Source organism: Sorex araneus, chromosome 3, assembly GCF_027595985.1.
Source record: "Sorex araneus isolate mSorAra2 chromosome 3, mSorAra2.pri, whole genome shotgun sequence".
In the NCBI taxonomy this organism is placed as follows: Eukaryota; Metazoa; Chordata; class Mammalia; order Eulipotyphla; family Soricidae; genus Sorex; species Sorex araneus.
The window spans coordinates 6,683,147-6,707,165 of NC_073304.1; the positions used below are offsets into that span (position 1 = coordinate 6,683,147).

The window sequence follows — 24,019 nt, forward strand, 5'->3', positions numbered from 1 at the left end:
TACAGTGTGGTCTGTGGGTCGTGTCTGTACAGTGTAATTCGTGGGTGTCTGTACAGTGTAATCTGTGGATTGTGTTTCTTTGCAGTGTGATCTGTGGATTGTGTTTCTGTACAGTGTAGTCCGTGGATCGTGTTTCTATACAGTGTAATCCGTGGATCGTGTTTCTGTACAGTGTAATCCGTGGATCGTGTTTCTATACAGTGTAATCCGTGGGTCATGTCTGCACAGTGTAATCCGTGGGTTGTGTTTCTGTACAGTGTAGTCCGTGGGTCTTGTCTGTACAGTGTAATTCGTGGCGGTGTCTGTGTGGGCGGGCGTTACTTTCCGAGCAGAGGTAGATGAGCATGAATACACGCACCAGGCCCTCGCTCTGAGGCATCGGCAGTCCGGGGACTCGGAGAGGCTAAAGGTCCCCCCGGGGCCCACCGCCTGCTGTCCGCCAGGAGAGCCTGTGCCCACCTCCACTCACTGCTGGCTCCGCACATGAGCAGCCTTGCAGGATTCCCCCCGGGACCGGCTCCCGCCCAGGCCTGGCCTGGAGGTTGGGGGGGGACAAGGGCCACCTCAGAGCGTGGAGGGTGGGGCCAGCCTGGCCCTGGCTCGAGCCTTCAGCATGTGGACCGGCCGCGCGGAGTGGGCCCACGGTCTGAGAGGACCCAGGTGGGAGGGTGGGCGGCCCTCGGTGGGGAGCCCTCTTCCGGCCAAGGCCCCTCTGGGCATTCACAGCATGACTCACGGCCCCTACCAATGGGCGGTGCGGCCACGGAGCAGCACCCGAGAGTCCCTTCATGCTGCGATGTTGGGGACCTCAGATGCCTCCTGGCCGCACACGCCCACCTGACTCTCCGTCACCCCTCAGGGGCCTGCTTGGAGCCGCCACTCCTCGTGCCCTGCTGGGGAGCCTCGAGGGGGCCGGGGGTCCCGAGAGATGTGGGTGTCCCAGCCTGCCGGTCAGACGGGTGCCCGCGCCCCGCTCACTGCCGCCTTCTCTCCCTGTGCCCAGTGCGACCCGCCCCTGGAGGTGAAAGACTTGTTTGTCGATATCCAGGATGGCAAGATCCTCATGGCCCTGTTAGAAGTGCTGTCGGGACGCGGCCTGGTACGTACAGGGGTCCCCGCGTGGTCTGTCTCATGTGCCCCCCGAACACAGGGACCCCCTGGGCACACCCTTGGGGGTGACAGCCCCCACCCCTCGGTGCAGGGACCTCCCTGTTCTGCTTCCCTGCCCGGTGCTCACTCCTGCCTGAGCAACACCCCCCGGGCCCTGGCGGCCTCCAGCCGGGCAGGCACCGTGACACGGGGGTCCAGGAACCACATCCTGATGGGGGGGCAGAGGGGCAGGAAGACATCGGAGGCTTCGCTTCTTCGAGTCTCTCTTGCACGCTCCCTCACGCTCTCACTGTCTCACCCCCTCCCTCGCTCTGTTCCTGTGTTGCTCTGTGTGTGTGTGTGTGTGTGTGTGTGTGTGTGCATCCCCATCTGTCCATCCATTTGTCTGTGTTCCTCGGGTGCGCCCGCCCCCGTGTCCCTCGGGTGTCCTGGCCCTCACGCGCCCGGCCCTCACGCGCCCGCCCCTGTGTTCCAGCTGCACGAGTACAAACCCTCTTCCCACCGCATCTTCCGCCTGAACAACATCGCCAAGGCGCTTCAGTTCCTGGAGGAGAGCAGCGTGAGTGGCCCCTGCTGCCCGCCGTCCCTCGGGCAGGACTCGGGGCTGGCCCTGGGGGAGGGAGTCGGGCACCTCTCCGGCCCCCGTTGCACCCCCTGTGTGTCCTGGAGCCCCCCTGTTACTCCACCCCTTACCCCATGGAGATCTCCCCGGGTCCCCGTGCCCGCCCCGGAAGGGGAAGCCGCTTGAGCTCTCTCGTGCGGGCTGCGGTGGACACACAGCGCAGTGACCACTCGGGGAGGACTTTCTCTTAGAGCCCAGAATTGGGGAGCAGTGGGTGGGGGGGGAGTTCCAAGCCGGGGCTGGTGTGGGGGGAAGCCACCCTATTCCTTCATACAACTACTGAGACCCCCATTAGCTTTTTTTTGTGGGGGGAGGGTCACACCTGGCGATGCACAGGGGTTACTCCTGGCTCTGCACTCAGGAATTACTCCTGGCGGTGCTCAGGGGACCCTATGGGATGCTGGGAATCGAACCCGGGTCGGCCACATGCAAGGCAAACACCCTCCCTGCTGTGCTATCACTCCAGTGCCCCCCACCCCCCGTCAGCTTTGAACCTGGGTCCTGTCCCTCCAGATGGGGGAGATAGGACAGCGGTCAGGGTGCTCAGAGGGCACTGGGGGACGCCGGGTGGGCGGGGGCTCCAGCCTGTGCTTCGGAGACACTGAGCTGGGGAAGGGCCCAACAAGGTGGCACCGACAGGGCAGGGCAGGTGACACGGGCACCTTGGGTTTGGCCTCTGAACTCCCCCCGCCCCTGGCTAACATGCATTTTTCCGAGTGGGGTGGCAGTGGGGAGGACCAGGGTTTGTGGGGGGTGGGGTAAGAGCCTCGGAATGCTGGGCCCAGGAGACAGCACATGGGCTGCCGTCTTGCCCGGGGCCCCTGTTAAGCCCCCCAGCACCTGGCCAGGGCTCCCTCCTGAGCACAGAGCCGGGAGTAGCTTTTAGCGGCGGTGCTGTGGCCCCTCTCCCACCCCAAATCAGTCCATTGTCATGCCTCCCGAGCCCAACCCATCAACCCCACGCTCCTTGGCCCACTCTTGCTTCTCCACAGGTCAAACTGGTCAGCATCGATGCGGCGGAAATCGCGGACGGCAACCCCTCCTTGGTGCTCGGGCTGATATGGAACATCATCGTCTTCTTCCAGGTGAGGGCGCGGACGGGGCCCTTGCTGGGACCCGAGTGTTTGCCACGGCACTGGGCGGTTTGGCTTGTTCCCAGTTACAGGTCCCAGAGATTTGATTTTATGTTTTTAATTTTTTTTTTTTCTTTTTGGGTCACACCCGGCAATGCACAGGGGTCACTCCTGGCTCTGCACTCAGGAATTACTCCTGGCGGTGCTCAGGGGACCCTATGGGATGCTGGGAATCGTACCTGGGTTGGCCACGTGCAAGGCAAACGCCCTACTCGCTGTGCTATCGCTCCAGCCCCTATGTTTTTAATTTTTAAAAAGGAGATTTTAAAAAATTGAAGGACTCGAGACACATAGTCACAAAGTTGTTCATGACTGGGTTTCAGTCATACAATGTTCCAGCACCCACCCCGCCAGCACACATTTCCCACCACCAGTGTCTCCAGGTTCCACCTCTATGGCAGACATCTCCTCTCTCTCTCTCTCTCTCTCTCTCTCTCTCTCTCCCCCGCCCCCGGAGATTTTATTTATTTATTTTTTAATGTAGGAATACTATTCAGCCATTGATTAAGCTGATTGAATTGGGCATGAACTCCACATAACTTTTTTTAAAAAAATTTTTTATCGAATCACCATGAGATACAGTTACAAAGCTTTCATGTTTGAGCTTCAGCCGTATAATGGTCGAACCCCACCCCTCCACCAATGCACATTTTCCACCACCAGTGTCCCCAGTATCCCCCTACCCCCCCCCCACCCCGACCCATCCCAGTCCTCACCCTGCCTCTATGGCAGACAATTTCCCCAATACTCTACTTTGGGGCATCATAGTTTGCTCAAATTTCCCCACCACCATTCAAGCCTGCCTGTCAGGGCCAGACGCGAATTTATTTTCTGTTGCTCACTTTGGATATGAGAGAGTTCTGAGACTGTAAATGGTTGGGGTCCGGAGACATCTCTGTCGGGCGCTAATCCGTGTTGGGAGTCAGCTGGGAAACCAGGGCCTTGAGCAGGGTCTCGCGAGGCTTCAGCTGGAGCGGGGGTCCCCCCAGAAGTTTTAAAGGCTGGGTGAGCCCTGTTCCCCTCCACTGGGGAATTGCCGGGTTCCACAGGGACTTTGAAAACACAGTTTCATCCTACGTGTTGCAAAATGGAAACTCCACAGAGGGTCGCTCTGGGGAGAGGGTCCTCCGCGGAGCTGGGGGAGTCAGGGGGGGCCGGCCCAGGAGCAGGGACGAACCGCTCCTTGGTTTCCCCCCTGACAGATGCAGGTCGGTGGCCGCGGGGCGCCCAATGGTGACTTCAGGGTCTCGTTCCCCTTGGTGACGCCTGCCCGGCCCGGGTCGGGCGGCCCCGGGCTGACGTGCTTTTGTTCCCCTTCCAGATTAAAGAGCTCACGGGCAACCTCAGCAGAAACTCGCCCCCTTCCAGCCTGTCACCCGGCTCGGGGGGCACCGACTCGGACTCCTCCTTCCCACCCACCCCCACGGCCGAGACCTCGGGCCTGTCCGTGAAGGACCAGAGGAAGGCCATCAGGACACTGCTGGCGTGGGTGCAGCGGAAGACGAGGAAGTGAGCCCCACCCCGGGTGGTCTGCAGGGCTCGGGGGCGGGGGGGCATTCCTGGGGTGGGCGATGGGAAGGGGCAGAAGGGGGAGTTCCCACGGGAGGAGGCGCTGGCCCGGCACCCGGCTGGTCAGGCCCCCGGCTAAGGCACCTCCCTTGCATGCAGCAGACCCCAGTTCAGACCCCAGTACCACAGAGGGTCCCCCGAGCATCAGCGGGAGACCCCTGAGAACAGAGCCAGGAGCAGCCCCCAATACAGCCCCCTCCCCCGGGCAAGGCAGAGGTGGTGGCCCCCCCAGTGCCAACTTCTCCATTGAGCGCCCCAGGATTGTTTCAGGCACTTGGGAAGGGCACGGGGGTAACCGTGGTGCTCGGCTCCCCGCAGCTGACCCCCCGCTCTCACGCAGGTACGGCGTGGCCGTGCAGGACTTCACGGGCAGCTGGAGGAGCGGGCTGGCCTTCCTGGCCGTGATCAAGGCCATCGACCCCAGCCTGGTGGACATGAAGCAGGCCCTGGAGTTGCCGATGCGGGAGAACCTGGAGAAGGCCTTCAGCGTGGCCCAGGCCGCCCTGCACATCCCCCGGCTCCTGGAGCCCGAAGGTATCTCCCCAGGCTGACGCTGCGCGCGGACTCGACCCCGGGATCACAGAAGAAAAACCCAGGAGGCTATTTGGGGGGCTGTGGGGGCGTGGGGACTCCCGAGCTTCCCCTGTTGGTGCTTGGGCTCTGCTCCTAGCTCAGTGCTCGGGGACCCTGTAGAATCCTGGGACTCCTGCATGCACAGCACCTGCGCCCCGAGAGCAGCTTCCTCGGCACCCCCTGGCGGCCGTGTCCACTGCTCGCCCGGTCCCGTTCTGAGGCCATCTCTCAGAAGTTTCTGATGCACCGAATCACGGTCTCCGGAAGTGGGGCCGTTCCCTGGAGCGGAAGTATTGCGTCTCTTGCACTTAGCAACGTGAGACTAAGTAGTTGGCACGTGGCTCGTGTCTTCCTCATGTCTGCTGGGGCTGCGTGAGTCGCCCACGTTGGGGGTCTGCAGAATTCACCCAGCGTCCGCGGGACGCCGAGGGTGTCCCCGACTTAGTCCCTCTCGTAGAGCACTGCAGGGGTCCCGGACTGCCTGAGGCTCAGCCAGGCTTCCAGATGGTTCCTGCCAGGGCCAGGCCCAGCAGCAGAACAGAGCGAGACTGGGGAACACACGCCCCTTTGAAGGCGTTTGACGGGCCATCGCTTTCCACAGGGGTGCGGCCACTGGGGGGGTCCTGCCGGCAGCCAGGTGGGGTTCCGGTTCAGCATCTAGCCGGCTGACGGAGCTGGCAAGGTCGGGAAGGGTTCTCGCTCCCTGCTCGCCCACCCGGCTCAGCTGTGCCGTCGTCCCTTCCCCTACCACCACCATCACCAGCTTTTCGCAAGTGTGAGATGAGCGTGTCCCCCGTGGTGGTGTGTGGGACCCCGGCCACCGTGCCCCGTGGTTCTGCGAGCGGTGGGACCCCTGCCGTGTCCTGCTGACCCCTGTGTCCCTTCACAGACATCATGGTGGACACGCCGGATGAGCAATCTATCGTGACGTACGTGGCACAGTTTCTTGAGCGTTTCCCGGAGGTGGAGCCCGTAAGTGTTTCTCTGACACTGGACCCGGGAGCGGCAGTGCCGGGGGCCGCGTGTCCCGTGTGCTGAGAAGGCCCGAGTCTCATCACAGTGTGTTCCAAGTGCCCGTCTGCTGCGAGTGATGCTGAGATGCAGCCCCTGAAGGACTGAAGAGAAAGGACAGCGGGCGGGGGGGGCGGGGTGCGTTCGCCTTCCCTATAGCCGAACCCGGTTTCAATCCCCACCGCCCCCACGTAGTCCCCCAAGCCCGGCCAGGCATGCTCCCTGAGCACAGAGCCAGGAGTCAGCCCTGAGCACTGCTGGGTGAGGCCCCCAAACGGAACCCACCAATGCAGCCTGGAAGTCAGGCAGCCGCCCTCCCTCCTGGCCTGCCCCTCCGCTTCACAGTGGCCGGGACCCCTGATCATCCGGCAGAGTGTTTGAGCAGCTCCCACCCACCGTCCCACCAGAATTGAAGATGGCAGGAGGCAGTGACCCTCCCAACCCACCCTGTAGCCCCCAAGGCCCCCGATGTACTTGGAGTATTTGGGGGAGCGGGTGCCAGGGCCCCTCTGCCCGGGTACCCTGAGATGGTGGTGATGATGCCGATGACCCCTTTGTAGCTCCGTGGGCAGTTTAGCCAGCGCCCAGGGCTGGCTCGGGGGTGGGGGGCCAGCCCTGAGGAGACGGGCAGGCCCTGGACCTCCTGTCCCGGCGTTGCAGAGAAGCCGGCTGGCTCGTCAGCTGACACCCGGGTTGGGGCAGTGTGAAGTGAAGAGCCGGGTGGGGAAGAGCTGGTGGTGGTGGTGGCGGGAGCCAATCAGGCTGCTCAGACGGCCGCCCGCCCCCGGGGCCGCTTAGGCAGAGATTCCCCGGCTTCCCAGTGGGGATAACCTGACCCCCGTCTCTGTGGGCCCTTAAAACACAAGGCTGAAAAAACTCCAGGTTCTGCTGTTTGTCACACTGAGTGTCCCCTGCTGCACGGCCCCACGCCGCTTCCCAGCTCACGCCCGGGGGCTCACACTTGGCCATTTCTTTTTCTTGGTTTTGATTTTGAGTCATACCCAGCGATGATCAGCGCTGACTCCTGGCTCTGCACTCAGGAGTCACTCCTGGGCGGGTGCTCAGGAGGCCCTGTGGGATGCTGGAGATTTGAACCCGGGTCGGCACCGGCAAGACAGATGCCCTCCGTGCTGTGCCATTCCTCCAGCCCCCACACTTTCCCATTTCTATGAGCAGAAATGCCTCTTCTGCCGCCCCTGGGTGCTGGGGGAGCTCCGGCTGCTTGCCGCCCCTCTCTGATGCATGCTGCTCTCGACTCCTCTGTGAGTGGAAACGCACCCTTCCTCCAGGGGTGCGGGAAGAGCCGATCAACATACCCAGCCAGACCCGGAAGCTGTTCACTGACGGGGGCGGGGGGCGATCGCCATCACGGTGGAATTCCCTTTCCCAGCCTCTGCATTTGGCCTCTCCAGGAGCGCTCAGCGAAGCTGTAGCCAGGCTGTGAAGTCAGCCAGCCGTGGGGTGCTTGTGGGCACGGGGGCAGAGGCTAAGCTCGACGCTGGGCTCAGAGGCCGGCCGGGCAAGGACCCTGGGCCGGTAAGCCCCACCTGGGTAAGGCCGCAGAGCAGACGCGTCCAGACCGTCCCCACCTGTCCTCGCAGCTCAGCGCCGTAAGCGAGGCTGGCACCAGGCGCTCCCTGCGCCAGGCAAGGTGCCCACACTCTGCGGCCCCGCCCCCGGCTTCCGCCTGACTCTGATAACTGTCTCGTGCATGGTGACTGTGTCTCGTTGAATGGAGAGACAGGGCTGCCTCAAGCCACCCGCCCGCTCTCGTGGCTGCCGTGCTCCCTCTCCCGCCCCTCGCCTCCGTCTTGGGAGAGAAGAGGTCAAAATCCGCAGCTCTGTGGACGGAGCTTATTTTATTTTGGGGGGTGCTGGGGAAAGTTGGAGCCGCCCCCCGGGCGTCCTGTTTGGGGGGGACAGTGCCTGGCGGTGCTTGGGACCATGTGCTGGTGGAGACGGAGCTCAGGCCTCCATCCACTCAGCCTGCACTTGGGCCTCGGGGCTCCCTGCCCCAGTGCAGCTTCCGTTGTGTCCGTTGGTGTTGCCGGCACAGTGGGGAACTACCCCATTCACCGCCGACCCTTCCCGGTGATGCCCTGGTTCTGTCCCTGGTTCTTTTTTTTTTTTTTTTCTGGTCACACCTGGCGATGCACAGGGGTCACTCCTGGCTCTGCACTCAGGAATTACTCCTGGCGGTGCTCAGGGGACCCTATGGGATGCTGGGAATCGAACCCAGGTCGGCTGCATGCAAGGCAAACGCCCTCCCCGCTGTGCTATCGCTCCAGCCCTGTCCCTGGTTCTTTTTGGGCGCAGTTGCTGTATCTGAAAAGTGAACTTTTTGTGGGAAGAATAGAGCCAGACAGGCATCCCTTTTCCGTGTGTGTGTGTGTGTGTGTGTGTGTGTGTGTGTGTTTGCGCGTTTGTACCCAACACCCTGGCACCAAGAGCATCCTCGCAGGATGTCCTTTCTGATCCCTGCGCCCTCGAGGTCATGGAAAGGAGCTTGCAGGCTAGGCCCCCTGCAGCCCTGACTGTAAGCCGAGTGGCCCTGCACAGACTTCCCTCTCCGATCTCCGTTTTCCCGGTGGAGGTGGAAGGGACAGTTCTGGCCAAGCACCCAGGAGGACGGCTATCGCGATAAGGCGGGGATCATGGACTAGCCACGCAGGGGACACCGGGAACAGGCCCGCAGCCCCCTTCCCGACCCCTCTCGTGTGCGTGCAGTTCTTCCTCTGCATGCGAGAGCTTCTCTCTCACCTTCCTTTCCGGATGGCAGAGGGGGGGCTCTGGGGGTCTCACTCAGCTCGTGCAGCTGAGGTCAGGGCCAACGTGGCTCCCAGGCTCCTGAGGGGGTCAGTCCACCTCGCAGATTTCTGGGCCTTTGGTGTGGGCGTGGTCACTGTCGAATGCCCGTCCCTCAGTGCTCTGCACACAGCGCGGCTGGGTCTGCTCTTTCGCTCTTCTCTTGTTTTGTTTTTGCTTGTGTGTTTTGGGGCCACACCTGGCAGGTCTCAGGGCTGTCTCCTGGCTCTGTGCTCGGATCCGGGTTGGCCGCGTGCAAGGCAAACACCCTACCTGCTGTGCTCTTGCTCCAGCCCCTGGTCTTTCATTCATGCCTCATGTAATCCGTGTTCGCCATCGTTTGCAAAGGTGTCATCTCCCCTCTTCTTGTTTCTCATGGGTTCTGTTTCGCCTCAGCTACTTTGTCCTTCCTGGCTAACTTGCCGTTGCATTATTGGTTTCTTTTCCCGTTTCCATGAATCTCCTTCATTGGCTTCCTGCTTCGACCCGCGTGCCGCATCTTCTCAGTAGTTCTAGTAGTTCTCGGGGTGATGAATGACGCTCACCCTGGCCGCCCTGCCCCGAATCACTGAGGAAGATGCGTATCTCGAAGTGCTTATGTACCCCACAATTGCATCCCGTCACTTCCTCCGTTTCTCTGCGCTTGTGTCACTTTACCGCTGTGCGTTTGATTTTCCATCCCAGGTTGACTTTTACTGATTCCTGTTAATTCTTTTTTTTTTTTTTTTGCTTTTTGCAAAAAAGCACCCAGCGATGCTCAGGGGTTACTCCTGGCTTTGCACTCAGGAATTACTCCTGGCGGTGCTTGGGGGACCATATGGGATGCCGGGGATCGAACCCGGATCGGCCGCGTGCAAGGCAAACGCCCTACTCACTGTGCTATCACTCCGGCCCCCTGATTCCTGTTAATTCTTGTTTTTCAGTTCTTCAGGTATTGTTCAAGCAAATAATAGGAAATGCATTTGTTACATGCCTGCAACTGTTTTCACCCCTAAGGGTTGCGGCTTCTTTTTGGCTTCAAGCAGGAAATCTTTGTTGTTTTGCCTTGTCTTGTGTTTGGAGCGTGCCTGGTGGCCCTCGTGGCTGGGGAGCTGCTCTCTGGTGGCGCTCTGGGGTTCACACAGCGCCAGGGATCAACCCAGGCCTCTGGAGCTCTCTCTGGCCCTGAAAGGAAGACTTTTGTTTGGGTTTGGGGGTTACCACCGGGGTGCTTACTCCTGGCTCTGTGCACTCAGGCATCACTCCTGGTGGGGCTCGGGGGACCCCGTGGGGTGCGGAGGGCTGAACCCGTTTCCGCCGCATGCAGGGTGAGCCCTCTGCCTGCTGCATTGTCACCTGGCCTCGTGAACAGGAAGACTTCGAAGAAAACGTTTCAAATGGGCTTTTGTCACGACCCTGGAACTTAACCAGGTCAGGCCCATCTTCCTTCCCCCCTTCCCTTGACGATCCTGACTCCTTTCTCCACTGCGAAGAGGCGGTCCCGTGGCTTTTGTCGTGGGCATTGATGCTCTGCTGGGGTCTTTGCGTGCTCGTCCAAACCCAGGTCACGTGTGGGTCTTCTGTGCGTCTTCACATTTTTAAGTTGGGGGCCGGGAGCTAACACAGCAGTTAGGACACACTCGGCATGTGCCAACCCAGGTCTAATCCCCGACACCAGACGACATCCTGAGCACCGCAGGGTGTGACCCCAAGGCCTGAGCACCGCCAGAGTGACCCTGATGGTCCCCATGTGACACCGCTGGGTCTGAACATGGCACACCAGCTACTACGCAGATATGAGTACTGCCAGGAATGACCCCCAGGCCTCCTGAGCACTGCTTGGGAGTTGTGCCCCCACCAAAAAAAAAAATAATAATAACCAAATAGAAACGAATGTTACCTTTTCAACTGAAAGTTTAAAATGTTAGCTCGGGGCCAGAGCGATAGCACAGCGGGTAGGGCGTTTGCCTTGCATGCGGCCGACCCAGGTTCGATCCCCGGCATCCCATATGGTCCCCCAAGCACTGCCAGGAGTAATTCCTGAGTGCAAAGCCAGGAGTAACCCCTGTGCATCGCCAGGTGTGACCCAAAAAGAAAAAAAAAAAAGAAGCGAGAGAAGATCTCAGTGCATTGAGACTTCTCTGCGCCGTAACTTTAAGCATTTTCATCACGGATGTGGCGTGTGAGACCCCGAGTTGGTGGCTCCCGCGTCCCTGTGGTTCAGCAGAATCTTTGCCGTCAGGCCCAGGGAGGCTCGGGGTGTCTGTGGGGTGGGGGAGGGGACACCCACGCCGCGCCTGCACGTGCCTCTGACTCCGTCTCGCCCCGTGTCTCCGCAGGACGAGGCTGTGGATTCAGACAGGGAAGCCCCCATCGAGTCCACGTTTGTCCGCATCAAGGAGGCGCGGGCCGAGCGGGAGAGCCAAGTCCTGCTCGTGTCTGAGAACGGGGAGCAGACCCGCACCGTGAGCCGCGAGACGGTGCACCCGCGCCCCTCCCGGGTCTTCGTCCCCGACCAGGCAGCCAGCGTGGAGGAGAGCTCCCCGCCCGACAGCAGCGACAGCGACATGCTCATGGCCGACAGCCCCCCCGAGATCGTGGACCGGGTCCTCTGCCAGGTCCTCTCGGGAGTGGCGGGGAAGGACAGCAGCAGCGGCGGCAGCAGCAGCAGCGAGCCACTTCCAGAACCTTCCATCCTGTCCTGCAGGAAGGAGAACCGGAGGTCCAGCTCTTTGCCCATTAAGAAGACCGTCCACTTCGAGGCCGACTTCTACAAGGACAGCTCGTGCAGCCAGGACTCGCTCTACAGCCAGAGCCTGAGCTTCCAAGGGAGCCCCCCGGAGGCCCGGAAGCCGTGCCCGGGCTGGCCGCCGGACACCGCCCCCGGGCTGGCCGCCCGGCTGGCGGAGGAAGAGGAGGAGGAGAGGAGGCCTAAACCGGAAGTGGCCTCCGACGACGTTATCCCCAGGGACGGGTCTCCGGTGGCCGCCGTGGACAGGCTCGCTCAGGGCTCCCCGAGCCCGCCCCCCTGGAACGGCACGGCCAGCCCGGGGGAAGAGAGTGGCTCGCGCTCGCCCGCCCGGGACAGCCCCGTCCTGGCCGCCACCCTGGAGCTCAAGGTCCCGCTGCTGACCACGCAGGCCCTGGCGGACGAGGACGGCTTCGAGGGCATCCCCCTGAAGGCCTCCAGCTTCAACAGCGACCTGGTCGACTACGCCTGCACCAGCCAGCAGGCCTTCGGGGATGAGTCTGCACCCCTGCAGCAGGGCAGGGGCGCCAAGGAGGAGGAGGAGGATGAGGAGGAGGAGGAGGAGGAGGAAGAGAGGGAGGAAGAGGAGGACGAGGAGGAGGAGGAGCCCGTGGAGAAGCCAGGCAAGAGGATCTTTAAGTCCGCCCACAAGACGCCTGACCCCGAGGAGCCCGCGCCCGAGGCCCCGAAGGCCGAGGTGTACGAGAAGGCCAAGTGCAAGTCCGCAGGCCGCTGGCGCCACAGCCTGGAGGACGGCAGCCCCCGCGAGCCCGGGCCGCCCAGCGGCAGCGCCAGCCTGGAGACGCTGCAGAGCCGCAGCCAGGACGGGCTGGACCTGAAGCGCTCCCCGCCCCTGTCCAAGATCTCCGTCATCCCCCACGACCTCTTCTACTACCCGCACTACGAGGTGCCCCTGTCGGCCGTGCTGGAGGCCTACGCCGAGGGCGCCGAGGACGTGCGGAACGAGGAGGAGGAGGAGCAAGAGGAGGAGGAGGAAGGGGGGCTGGAGGCGCTGGAGGCCCGTGTGCAGGGCCGCGGGGTTCAGGACGAGGACCGGACCCCCGACAGCGACCGGGAGCCCAGCCTGGAGGGGGAATCGGACGATGATGATGACGACGATGACGACGCGCCCGCCCCTGAGCTCGCACCCCCGACACCCCCGACACCCCCGGCTGCCCAGCCCCCAAGCCAGGCCCCCGAGAGCACGCCTGTGGAGACCCAGCAGGTATGTGGAGGGGGCCTGGGGGTCTCGGATGCCGCCTGCGGGATTCCAGCCTTCCCTGCAGGGAGATGGGGGTGCTGGTAGGGGCTCCCCTCGCCACCACTCCTGGGACTGGAAGCTAAGGAGATGCCCGCTGGGGTGCAGGCTGGGCCGGTGCTGACCCCCCAGAGTGCGTCTTCCTTCCGTCTTACACCCGAGTCTGTCCTACGTGGCCCTTCCCCCGGGGCTGCCCCCTCAGTGAGGCCGGGTCTGGGGGTTCACGGCAGTGAGCGGGGCCTCAGCAGTGGGCGGGGCCTCGGCAGTGGGCGGGGCCTCGTGGGTTTTCACTCCCACCGCCCGCCCTCTGTATCGCTGATGGAGGGTGACAGGGTCATCCTCCATGGTCGTGGTGCTCATGGGGGGGGGCACTGCAGTGCTCACACCCACGCTCATCTGGCCGAGGTGCTCGCTCGCAGTGCTGATTCTCAGGCCCAGGGGCCCAGACCACCAGCTGCCAGGTCCACGCTCAGCCTGGAGCTTCCGGCCAGGCCCATTCTAGGCCTCTGAGTTCTTCCCGAGGGCGCCGGGAGAACAGCCGTTTAGGACAGTGATGGTCAGTGGTCAACACCGAGCCCGGCCCCTGGGGATGGTAGCTCCCCGCTCCCTGCAGCTGCCGGAAGGGCCAGGCGAGGCTCCCCTTCCGGCCTGGCCCTGAGAGGGGGAGGTGGGGGCGGGGTGGGGCTCGGGTGGAGAGATGGCAGGGAGATGGCCGTCAGAGCAGGCCTTCATGGGCTCGGAGCAGGCTGGTGTCTCTGCGGTATTCGATCGTGGGCTCTCTCACCCCGGCGTCAGTGACGGGCGTCAGTCCAGCCCACAGGGATACTCAGGGCCCAAGAAGTGAGTTCGAATCTCACAGGTGCAGTGCTCAGTGGTGAGGGTGGAACCCTCAGCCTGGGACACGCGAGATCCGTGTCTGCCGCCAGCCGCGTGCCCGACGCCTGGTGTCTGCATCCACCCTATGGGCTGCTGGCTGGCAGCCGGCTCGGGGGTTCCGGGTGAGTGGGGTGCTTAGCTCATGTTGTTGGGTCACTCCTGCCTCCCCTACCCGCGCTGCCTCCTCAGCAGAGGGGCCATGGGAAGGTCCACGCACCCACCCCCCCACGCCCCTGCCCACTCCCCCCCCACCACGCCGGGGAGAAGCAAAGTGGGATTCCTGCCTCTGGTGCTGCAGACACCAGCCCCCGAGAAGCTGAGGAGAAGGAGCAGATGACGTCAGAGTGGGGCCAGCAGAGGGCCCGGGGCTCACACAGGCCCATCCGCCTTGCGCTCAGGGGCGTGGGGAGAGGGATTGCACCCCCTCCCCAGTAGTAGGCCAGTCTGTGTTTAACCTCCCGACTGTGACCTGGGATGGGGGCAGTTTCCCTGGCACGTGACCCCCACCCTCTGACAGGGTCGGAAACAGCATCTTTTTCTCCTCCGTCTTTTGATTTGGGGGCCAGAGAGATAGTTAAGGTGGGGTGAAGGCGTTTGCCTTGCACGCACCAAGCTGGGGTGGTCGGCATACCAGAGGGCCCCCCAAGCCCTGCCGGAGTGAGCACTGAGTGCAGAGCCAGGAGTGAGCCCTGAGCACTGCAGGTGTGCCCTCAGCCCCTCCTCCCCGCAAAAATGGGACCACACACCTGTCTCCTCCTGTCCCTTCCTGCCGGGGGGCGGGGCACAGGCGACCTGGTGCCCTCTCACCCCCCTCACCCCACCCCCGGGTACTTTGTGCCCGGCTGCCCTGGCCCAACTTGCTGAGATGGTTCTCCCAGCCCCAGAGGGATTCTGGAGAGCTGGGGCACCAGCGTTCCCCCGAATGTGGACTCCGGGGTGCCCAGGTGCTCGGGTGAGAGTGCTCCTCAGGGGGCAGAGGCGTTCCGAGAGAGAGCACTGTGTGCTCTGCTCTGCCTCCGGCAAGAGGCCCCGGAGGATCCACTCCCTCGGCTGTGGTGGCCTGATGTGACCCCCTGGGAGTTCAGGGCCACCACCACGGGACCCCCCGCCCCGCCCGGTTGCCCAGATGCGTTTCCAGGTCTAAGCGGAAGGTGGGCGTGTAGGGCGAGCGGGCGGCCCTTGGCACTGAGCGTGGGCGTGGTAAGAGATGGGGAGTCATGAACCCTGTTTGTCAGATCGGAAATGGGGGGTCGGAGAAAGTGAGGTGCTCGAGGTGCCCGGGCAGAGCAGAGCTCCCCGCCCCGCCCCCCGGCCGTCTCCCCACTCGTCGCTGCCCCTGAAGCCTGCCCAGGGGGCAGGGCCAGGCTGGGAGGCGCCAGTAGGGAGAAGATCCCGAGGGCGGGGCTTGGAACCCAAGGGGACCCGAGCTGTGTCTCAAGGCTGACTTGGACCCACTTGTCTGGTCTTAATTTCTTTTTTAAATTTAATTTAGTTTTCAGTATTTTATTTTTAAAAGTTTAAACAATTTTTTAAATTTTATTTATTTTTTTTGCTTTTTGGGTCACACCTGACAATGCACAGAGGTGACTCCTGGCTCATGCACTCAGGAATTACTCCTGGCGGTGCTGAGGGGACCCTATGGGATGCTGGGGATCGAACCCAGGTTGGCCATGTGCAAGGCAAACGCCCTCCCGGCTGTGCTATCGCTCCAGTCCCTTAAATTATTATTATTATTATTATTATTTTTGCTTTTTTGGGTCACACCTGGCAATGCACAATGGTCATTCCTGGCTCTGCACTCAGGAATCACCCCTGGCGGTGCTCAGGGGACCATATGGGATGCTGGGAATCGAACCCGGGTCAGCTGCGTGCAAGGCAAACGCCCTACCTGCTGTGCTATAAGGAAATTTTTTTTTTCTTTTTTTTGGATCACACCTGGTGATGCACAGGGGTTACTCCTGGCTCTGCACTCAGGAATTATCCCTGGCGGTGCTCAGGGGACCATATGGGATGCTGGGAATTGAACCCGGGTCAGCCGCGTGCAAGGCAAACACCCTCCCCGCTGTGCTATCGGCTCCAGCCTCTTAAATTATTTTTTAAATGAATCGCCACGAGATACAGTTACAGACTTACAAACTTCGTGCTTCCATTTCAGTCATACAATGATCGAGTACCCATCCCTCCGCCATGCCCATTCTCCACCACCAGTGTTCCCAGTGTCCCTCCCACACCTCCCGCCCGCCCCCGCCTCTGTGGCAGGCGGAGTCCCTGTTTACTCGCTCTCTCCTTCAGGGTGTTGGGCCTGCAGTGCAGGTATTACCACTTGTCTCGTCTTGACTCCCAGGAACCCTCCGACGCGGATCAGGCAGCGAAGCCAGCAGAAGTGAAGGTCACCGAAGAATCGACCAGCACGAAGAAGAAGGAAAAGAAGAAGCACGTGGGCTGCGTGGACAGCGTGCTGTTCACGGTGCCCCAGTCTGGGCAGTCCTCCGAGGACCTGGAGGAAGAGGCCAGTGAATACAGAGTCCAGTCCAGGTACTGCTGCCCTCGCCGCCCCTGGACAGAGGTCCGCAGCCGCCCACCTCGGTGTCTGGTGACTGGAGCGGGGAGCGTGGGACGGGACTGGGTCTCCCTGGCCGACCCCATGGCCGTCTCTCCCCCAGGCCTGCAGTCCCATGGACTTGGGGGGGTCTCTGCCGGCCCCCTGGTGACCGAGGTGGAAGGTGGGGGCCGGGGGGCTCTAGGCAGAGTGTGAACAAACCTGGTTATGAGCCTCATAGTGAAGCTGGCCTCTGCGCTGGGCACCGGGTCATCACTGTCACACGGACGTGGCCATGACGTGGACGCCGCTGGCTGGCAGCTCTGGCGCGTGGACGGTGGGTGTCTCTGGGGACGGAGAAGGAAGCAGACAGGATGCTGGCTGCTCCGTCGGCTCTGTTCCTTGGCGCCACAGGAGCTGGACGCACCCCAGCGTGGACTTGGGTGCACGGAGCTGTCTGCGTCCAAGCCACGTCTCCCCCGACTCTCACTCTCACGCATTCGCATTCAGAGCTGTGGGGCGGTGGGGGGCAGAGCACTGGCGCCCCCTCCCGCAGTTAAACGGGACGTTCTGTCACCGTGGTGGGCGTGCGGGTGTGGGACCGGCGCCCGAGGGGTGTGGGACCCCGGTCCCCCAGGCCTCGTTTCCAAGCTTGTGTACCTGGCCCAGCGGACAGATGTCAGCAGAGGGGGCCGGGGAGGTACTGGAACGCCCTGGGAACAGCCCGGACGGGGAGGGCTGAGGGCTGCTTTGCTGCCTCTCGCCGTGTCCGAGCTGAGTGGGCAGAAGCTGTTTGCTCCATGCCCGGTTCCTCTCCCTGGCTGTGGCGACTAGGTTCCGGCAGCTGGACGCTTGGCAGCCTGTGGGGGGTGCTTCCCCCATCCCCCACACCATCTCACACGCTGGTCATTGGACCTGGTGGACCTGGTGTGACCGTGCCCAGGCGGGCAGACACGGGGCTTCCCGGGGACCAGCTGCTGGGGGGTTAGGGGGGCCCAGTGCCATCCTTGGCCTTGGGGGCGGGCGGGAGCTCACATTTCAGAGGGAGGTAGTGTGCGGGGGGCCGGGGTCCCCCTGGGCCGAAATCCATGGGATAAGTAGCACTCAGAGTCAGGAGGAGGCCAGCGTTCCAGGAGAGAGTCTCGGCCAGGAGCACACAGCCGGGCAGCCACCAGGATTTCAGAATCCGCCTCGGCACGAAGCTGGAGTTTGTAGCAGCTCCCGCGTGGCATTCATTGCCCTGGTGAAAGGGGAAGGTGGGTGGGAGACGTGTCGGAGGGCCTGCGCCAGTGCAAGCACTGCCCAGCTGGTGGGGAGGGGTGCAAAGTCGTTTTACAGGTGAGACAAACTGGCAGCACCTCACAGGGGCGCCAGACTAAAGACCAGGCGCCGGGCAGGTCCTCGTGCTCCGCCCTAGGCAGGCCGGCTGGATTAGGGGGTCAGCAGCCCCTTCCTCACCCTTCAGCATCAAACAGGTCCAGAGTTTTCAGCCTGGGCCTCAGGGATCCCACCATCTGCTGTTCCAGCCACTTTTTTTTTTTTTTTTTTTTGCTTTTTGGGTCACACCCAGCAATGCTCAGGGGTTACTCCTGGCTTTGCACTCAAGAATTACTCCTGGCAGTGCTTGGGGGACCATATGGGATGCCGGGGATCGAACCTGGGTCAGCCGCGTGCAAGGCAAACACCCTACCCGCTGTGCTATCACTCCGGCCCCTCCAGCCACTTTTAAGAACATGTGATCCCGGCTGAAGTGACAGTACAGTGGGGTCTGGTGCTTGCCTTGCACGCGGTCGACCTGGGCATCCCAGATGGTCCCCTGAGCGCAGAGCCAGGAGTGAGCCCTGCGCATCACCTGGTATGGCCCAAGAGCAGGCAGTCCAGAGTATTGTGATCTGCTCTTTCCGTGTAAAATTCTTTCTCCCCGACTTCTTTTTTTGTATTTGCTTCTTGTAGACACGGCCCCCCCAGGGTCTCTGAAGTGTCCCTCCTCCTGACTGGCACGGCTTCGGTGCAGGTGGACACGCGGATAACCTTTCTCATCTTTCCCCATGCCTCGCCGAGAAGCCGCCGGCGGAAGACGCGGCTGGGCGTGGCCGCCCCCGAGCATGCGCACGAGGGCCGCCATTGACCACCTGCGTTTCCTTTTCAGGACCAGCCACAGTGATTCCAGCATTTACATTCGACGGCATACTAATAGGTCTTTGGAATCGGTTAGTATGTGACTTTCCTCTTGCTCCTTCAGCCCCCGGCTAATCAATTCCTTTCCGCCCTTCCTCCCTCAGCCCAGAGCTCTGACATTACTGGCGTGCAACAGCTGTACTTTTGGATAGAAGACAGGCCATGAAATCTTGTCGTTAGGCACAATCCAATCGGATGTCCAGTTTGGGCAGTAAGGGATGTTAAATAAAGTGATTTTAAAGCCCGAAGGCCTCTTTGTTATAAAACAAAAACGAACCAAAAAAAAAAAAAACAGTAAGATGCAGCCAAACCCGGCCCTGCCCCCGCCCCAGCCCCGGAGAAATCACATTTAGAGATGGTGTGTCTTAGATTCTCAGCTGTTGAGCCCCAGGTGTGCGGGCACCCCTAGCTCCCGGGTCCGCTGTGTGGGGGTGGTGGGTCCACTCTTGCAGGGAGGAGGTGGGGAGAGGGTAGAATAACGGAGAACGTTGCTTAGTTTGCTTTTGAAACTAGATGTTTACAGCACTGAGAAAAAGCATGGCGTGCTCAGCTTTCGGTGTTAAAAAATCATTTTATTTTCTGTTTCAGAGATGGCATCTTTACTAATTGGGTTGCGGGTTTTGTTTATAAATTTCACTGTAGGACCATTTTAGCTATGTTCAGTTGAGGAACGCAGCTGATGTGGATGACAGAAGGAACCGAATGTTAAACAGGTGGGTGGTTTTGCCGCTTCCGTCTTGGTGTGCTTACAATGTCGGGGTTAGCCCCAGCCTCCCGGGGGTGGCCCTCATCCACCCTGGATTTTGTGTATGACATATTGGTGGCCTGAGTGGATGCGGGGAGTAGGCTCTGAGTGTGAAGGGAATGGTGATGAGTTCACCCCTCCGGGCAGGCCTTAGAAGATGGCCCCCCTTGGCAGGTGGCCCAGTAGACAGTTTCCCAGAACCCTGAGTTCAGTCCTCAGCACTGCATAGACCCCTGAGCATTCCCCAGTGTGGCCCTGGGCCTCCGCTGCCCCCCCCAAACCCTGTGTCCACCCATCTGTGCCTAATGTGGTCCTCATTCCCCGACACTTCTCAACCTGAAATGCTTCACATTGCCGGGTCCCCAGGAGTGGGTCCCAGCCCCCCGACAATTGCTGGCGAACCCCACCCCTCCACATTAGAAACTAGAAATATAGGATAGCACAGTGGTTAGGGCCCTTCCCTTGCACGCAGCCAACCTGGGCTCAGTCTTTAGCACCCCCCCATGTGGGTGGTCAGGAGTGGTCCATGAACACAGACTTGGGAATCCACCCTGAGCACAGCTGGGTGAGGCCCGAAAACCAGAACCAAGGCCACGAGACAGAATAGAACAATGAAGATGGGTCAAGGTCAGGAGCCCCGCACTTGAAAGATGCAGAGCCGGCAGACCACAGGGACCCCCCCCACACCCCCAGCAGAGATCGGGCTGCGTCGCCCCGTGTCCCCGGGCTGACGCTGTTGGTTCTGTGTCATCACTGCAGGTACAATACTGAGAAGCTCACTGAGGTGACTTTACAGTTTTATGGCATCAGAGCAGACATGAAGAGGGAAAGCAAACAAGCCAGGATGTCCATGAAAGTATTCCGTACGCTTACGAGCACTAGAGTCAGAGAGATTGCCTCTTGCTGGGCACACTCGGGTTGGAAAGGAGACAGGCGCGTCCCCAGGGGTGCCCGGGGGAGCGCCCGGGTGCCCGCAAGCAAGCCATGTTTAAACAGCAAGCAGTATTTAATTAAACCGCTGCCCTGCCTTGCCAGCCGGGGTGGGAATGACTCTGCGGCAGGTGGAAGAAGGCGAGAATGCGCCTCCTTAGCTCGGGGTCACAGGCGTGTGGGCCCAAGTGCCCGCTCACATCCGAGGGGAGCAGAGGAGAGGGCCTCCCGTGCCGCTGCCCTGGACATGTCCATTCCCCTTCAGTTGGGTCCATTTTTCCCCTCCCCTCTTTGCTACTGATTGGAATTGGTTTGGAAGGACGTTAATGAGGAGACTAGAAGGTTCCCTCTGGCATCACTCAGCACCCCACTGTTCCCTGGCCATCATGGCTACTCTTAGCACCCACCCTCTGGCTTCTAAACCAGGGGGGCAGCCAGGCTCCCCTTCCCACCTCTGAGGGACCGAGGAAACCCCCTCTCTGTCTCGAGGGTCACAGGCAGGGAAAGGAGGAACCATCCAGCCACTTCTTTTTTTTGTTTGTTTTTTTGTTTTTTGGGTCACACCTGGCGATGCACAGAGGTTGCTCCTGGCTCATGCACTCAGGAATTATCCCTGGTGGTGCTCGGGAGACCCTATGGGATGCTGGGAATCGAACCCGGGTCGGCCGCGTGCAAGGCAAACGTCTTACCCGCTGTGCTATCACTCCAGCCCACCAGCCACTTCTGTTTGTGCCCCAGACCTTGGCTGGGGCCGCGGGCTAAGGAACGGTCACGTGCTCCCGGTTTGACCTTGCTTGGCCTTGGTGAGAATCAGTGATCACCAACCGGGAGTGGGTTTCTCTTGAAACGCTTTGGAGGCAAAGCAGCTTTTGCCAGGTTGCCCGAAGGCCCTGCTGGCCGCGGCGAGGCGCTGCTGTCCCCCACCCGCCCCTCCCTGGCCCAGGACCCGCGGCCCAGGCCTTGTTGCTTCCATTGGTGCCCTCGGAGGCCCAGGTTCTGGCTGTCTGGCCATGTGGCTTCAGGCCGGGTCTCCTCCCATGAGGCCAGGCCCCCGCCCTTCCTTGTCAGAAGCCCAGAACTCAGCTGGGCCCCCACCACATCCTTCCACGATTTCTTTTATCTGCTGGGCAAAGGGCAGGCCATCATCATAACACGGCCGTCTGCAAAAGATGAAAATGCTAAATCCAGGGGGGAGCTAGCAGGTTAGAGGAGTGGGTAGGGCATTTGCCTTGCACACGGTCCCCTGGGTTCCATCCCCAGCATCCCTTATGGTTCCCAGGCCCCACTAGGAGTGATCCCTGAGCACTAGAGCCAGGAGTAAGCCCTGAGCACCCCTGGGTGTGGCCCTCAGACAACAGCAGAAAGCTGTGCGACACCCAGCCCCAATCAGAGCCAGCCTTTTATTTGAAAGCATCGATTCCAGCGCCACCGGCCACGGACAAGGCTCCAGGGCGGGAAGGCCTTCTTGAAGGTGTTTTCTGCCGGGCCTGGGCTAGAGCTCAGAGGCCGCGACACTGCGTGCTCCCCTGAGCACTGCTGGTGGTCACCCTGGTGGCGTCTGTGCTGCTCGCCTTGAGTGCCACACGTTGTCAGGCGCCAGCTGTGAGCCTCCAGGCCTGTGAGGTCGGGCCCGAGTCTCCCCAGGAGTGGCCCCGGGGCCTCCTGAGCACTGCTGAGGGGGTCGGGACAGGGAGCAGGGGAGAGAACAAAACTCCCTTCAGCCGGGGACCTCTGCCCTTTGGGGTGTGTCGGGAACAGGGGTCCAAAGCCGGCCCTGCATTCAGGGCACTAGAGGAAAGGTCTGGATGGGGGGTATGGGGAGTGGCCACGGCGTGGTGCTTGCGTGGCCGTGGGCGAGCCACTGAGGCTCACACGCCCCCCGGGTGCCCATCTGTGCTGATGGTCAGAGCCGCATGGACACCCCCAGAGCCCGGCACCTACCCTTATGCCCGCACGAGCAGAGAGGGGCAGGTGGGGGCTGTTGAGGGGCTCCCCCGGCCAGCACCGGTGGGGGGACGTGGGGGGCCCGGAGCCCCCAGTGACTGCCCTGCTGTGTCTCCTCCTGCAGGAAGGCCACCAGCTCGGGGGAAGCCATGGCGCAGGAGGGCCAGGCCCTGCGGAGCGACTCGCTGACCCAGCTGGTGCAGCAGCCCGACATGATGTACTTCATCCTCTTCCTCTGGCTCCTGGTGTACTGCCTGCTGCTCTTCCCGCAGCTCGACGTCAGCAGGCTCTGAGCGAGGCCTGGCAATAAAGACCTTGGGGCCCGCCCGGGCCCGCCCTGCTCCCTCCCTTGGGCCCTGGGTCTGGACCCGGCACGCGTGCGGGCTGCAGAGGACGTCGGAGCAGGCGGCCGAGAGCCTCCTCCCTCCCTTGCCCGCACCCCTTCTCCTCTGTAAGTCTCACCGCTGCTTGTCCGCTGTGAACTCAGATCGGCGTTGGCAGGGTCTTAGCTGGCACCTGAGTCCAGCGCATCCCAGACTGGCTGGAAGGTCCGGACGGGCATGAGGCACTGACCTCTCAGATGAGGGTCGGGGGGGGGGTGGGGGCAGAAGCAGGGAGATGGGGTGCGGCAAGGGGGTAGGGGGCGGGGGTCGGGGGGACAAAGGGCTGCCCCAGGCAGACTTCTGGGAAGGAAATTGTCCTGGTTTTCTCGAAGCGGGGAGGTGTTCATGCGTGCAGGGGTGAGGGGCTGCGCCTGTGAGGGCCAACCTGAAGCTGTGGGCGCAGGAGGTACCCTGAGAAGCACAGAGCTGGGCTGGAGGTGAAGGCCGGGTCCTGGGCTAAAGTGGAGGAAGCGCTTTTTCATCCTGATTTCTTGGGGGGGGGGGGGCCCAAGGGAAAGAATTTCAGAGCAGTGCGTTTTCATTTACTTTGGCTCTGATTGCACTAAGGTCAACTCGGATTTCCCCACTTGTTCCACCCACCGGACCTGTTTTTCAAATAAACACTCTCGGGGGACAGCCTAGAGGGGGTTGAAAGCAGGGTGCTGGCTGGCACGGGGCCCCTCCTCCTTCCCCCACACAGCCCCCCCGCCCGACTTCCATCACTGGCTCCTGAGTCTCTGTGTCCTCCCCCGAGCCCCGGGGGCTGCAGCCCAGCACCCCAAGGAGGAGCACAGAGGGGCCGAGTTGGAGGCGTGCCAAAGTGGGGTGCGCTGGGCGCGGTCCCACAGACTCCTGCCCCCAGAAAGCCTCGGTCACCCACAGTACAAGGCTCAGTATCCAGCCTCCTCGGTCCATATCCAAAGAAGTTTCTAGAAAGCTCTGGAGAATCCAGGGTGGTGGGGAGAGGTCCCAGTCCTCCTCTTCCTCCTGTCCAGGGCTCCCTCCGTGACTCCCCCTGCTGGCCTCCCCACCCCAAGCGTGTCCTGGGCACTCCTCGTTGAATGTCCAGCTCTCAGGGAGCCTTGGCGCCTCTTGCGTGTCGAGCCACACCCAGAGAGGCAGGTCGGATGGACCGAGGCCGCGGCCACCAGCCAGTGATGGTTTGTTCCGAGCAGCTGGCTGCGAGGCCACAGCCTCAGCAGGACCCAAGGAACATTGCACCATCCCGTGGAGATCAAACGGGTGGGAGCAGCATCAGCTCAGATCCAGCCTCCAAGGCTGGAACTGGCTCCAAGGCGACCCCTGAGGGCAGCAGAGCCCCCAGGCCAGAAGCGGCTCGGAGTTCGGTGGAGAGGGTCCCCCTCAAAGGCTGGGTGTGAGTGTCCTGGCAGCGCTGACCTCCCCAAGGGACAGACACGAAAGCTCCAGTGCATGATGTTTGCTGCTGGGAGGGGCGGGGGAAGAGGGACCCAAATGTGAATTGCTTAGTTGTGCGACTTTCTTACCCCTTGGGGATTTGTAATATTGTTTCAACCCTCAGTGTCCTTTTGTTTCAACCATCAGTTGGCCTGATGCCTCAAAATTGTTTCCGATTGGCAGCCAACCAGTTTTTAAA

At 61.6% G+C, this 24,019-nt stretch overlaps 1 protein-coding gene across 1 annotated transcript in view; it reads left to right on the forward strand.

Annotated features, from left to right (window-relative positions):
- CLMN (calmin) overlaps positions 1 to 22,607 on the forward strand; it is a 71,844-nt gene extending 49,237 nt beyond the window's left edge. The window contains exons 3-13 of the mRNA XM_055133482.1: positions 1,004 to 1,099; positions 1,586 to 1,669; positions 2,725 to 2,817; positions 4,187 to 4,374; positions 4,775 to 4,968; positions 5,897 to 5,979; positions 11,142 to 12,776; positions 16,030 to 16,220; positions 18,374 to 18,434; positions 19,045 to 19,115; positions 22,146 to 22,607. Of these exons, the coding sequence (XP_054989457.1) occupies positions 1,004 to 1,099; positions 1,586 to 1,669; positions 2,725 to 2,817; positions 4,187 to 4,374; positions 4,775 to 4,968; positions 5,897 to 5,979; positions 11,142 to 12,776; positions 16,030 to 16,220; positions 18,374 to 18,434; positions 19,045 to 19,115; positions 22,146 to 22,314 (2,865 nt within the window). The 3' untranslated portion in view covers positions 22,315 to 22,607. The remainder of the gene's footprint in view (positions 1 to 1,003; positions 1,100 to 1,585; positions 1,670 to 2,724; positions 2,818 to 4,186; positions 4,375 to 4,774; positions 4,969 to 5,896; positions 5,980 to 11,141; positions 12,777 to 16,029; positions 16,221 to 18,373; positions 18,435 to 19,044; positions 19,116 to 22,145) is intronic.
- The last annotated feature ends 1,412 nt before the right edge of the window (positions 22,608 to 24,019 follow it).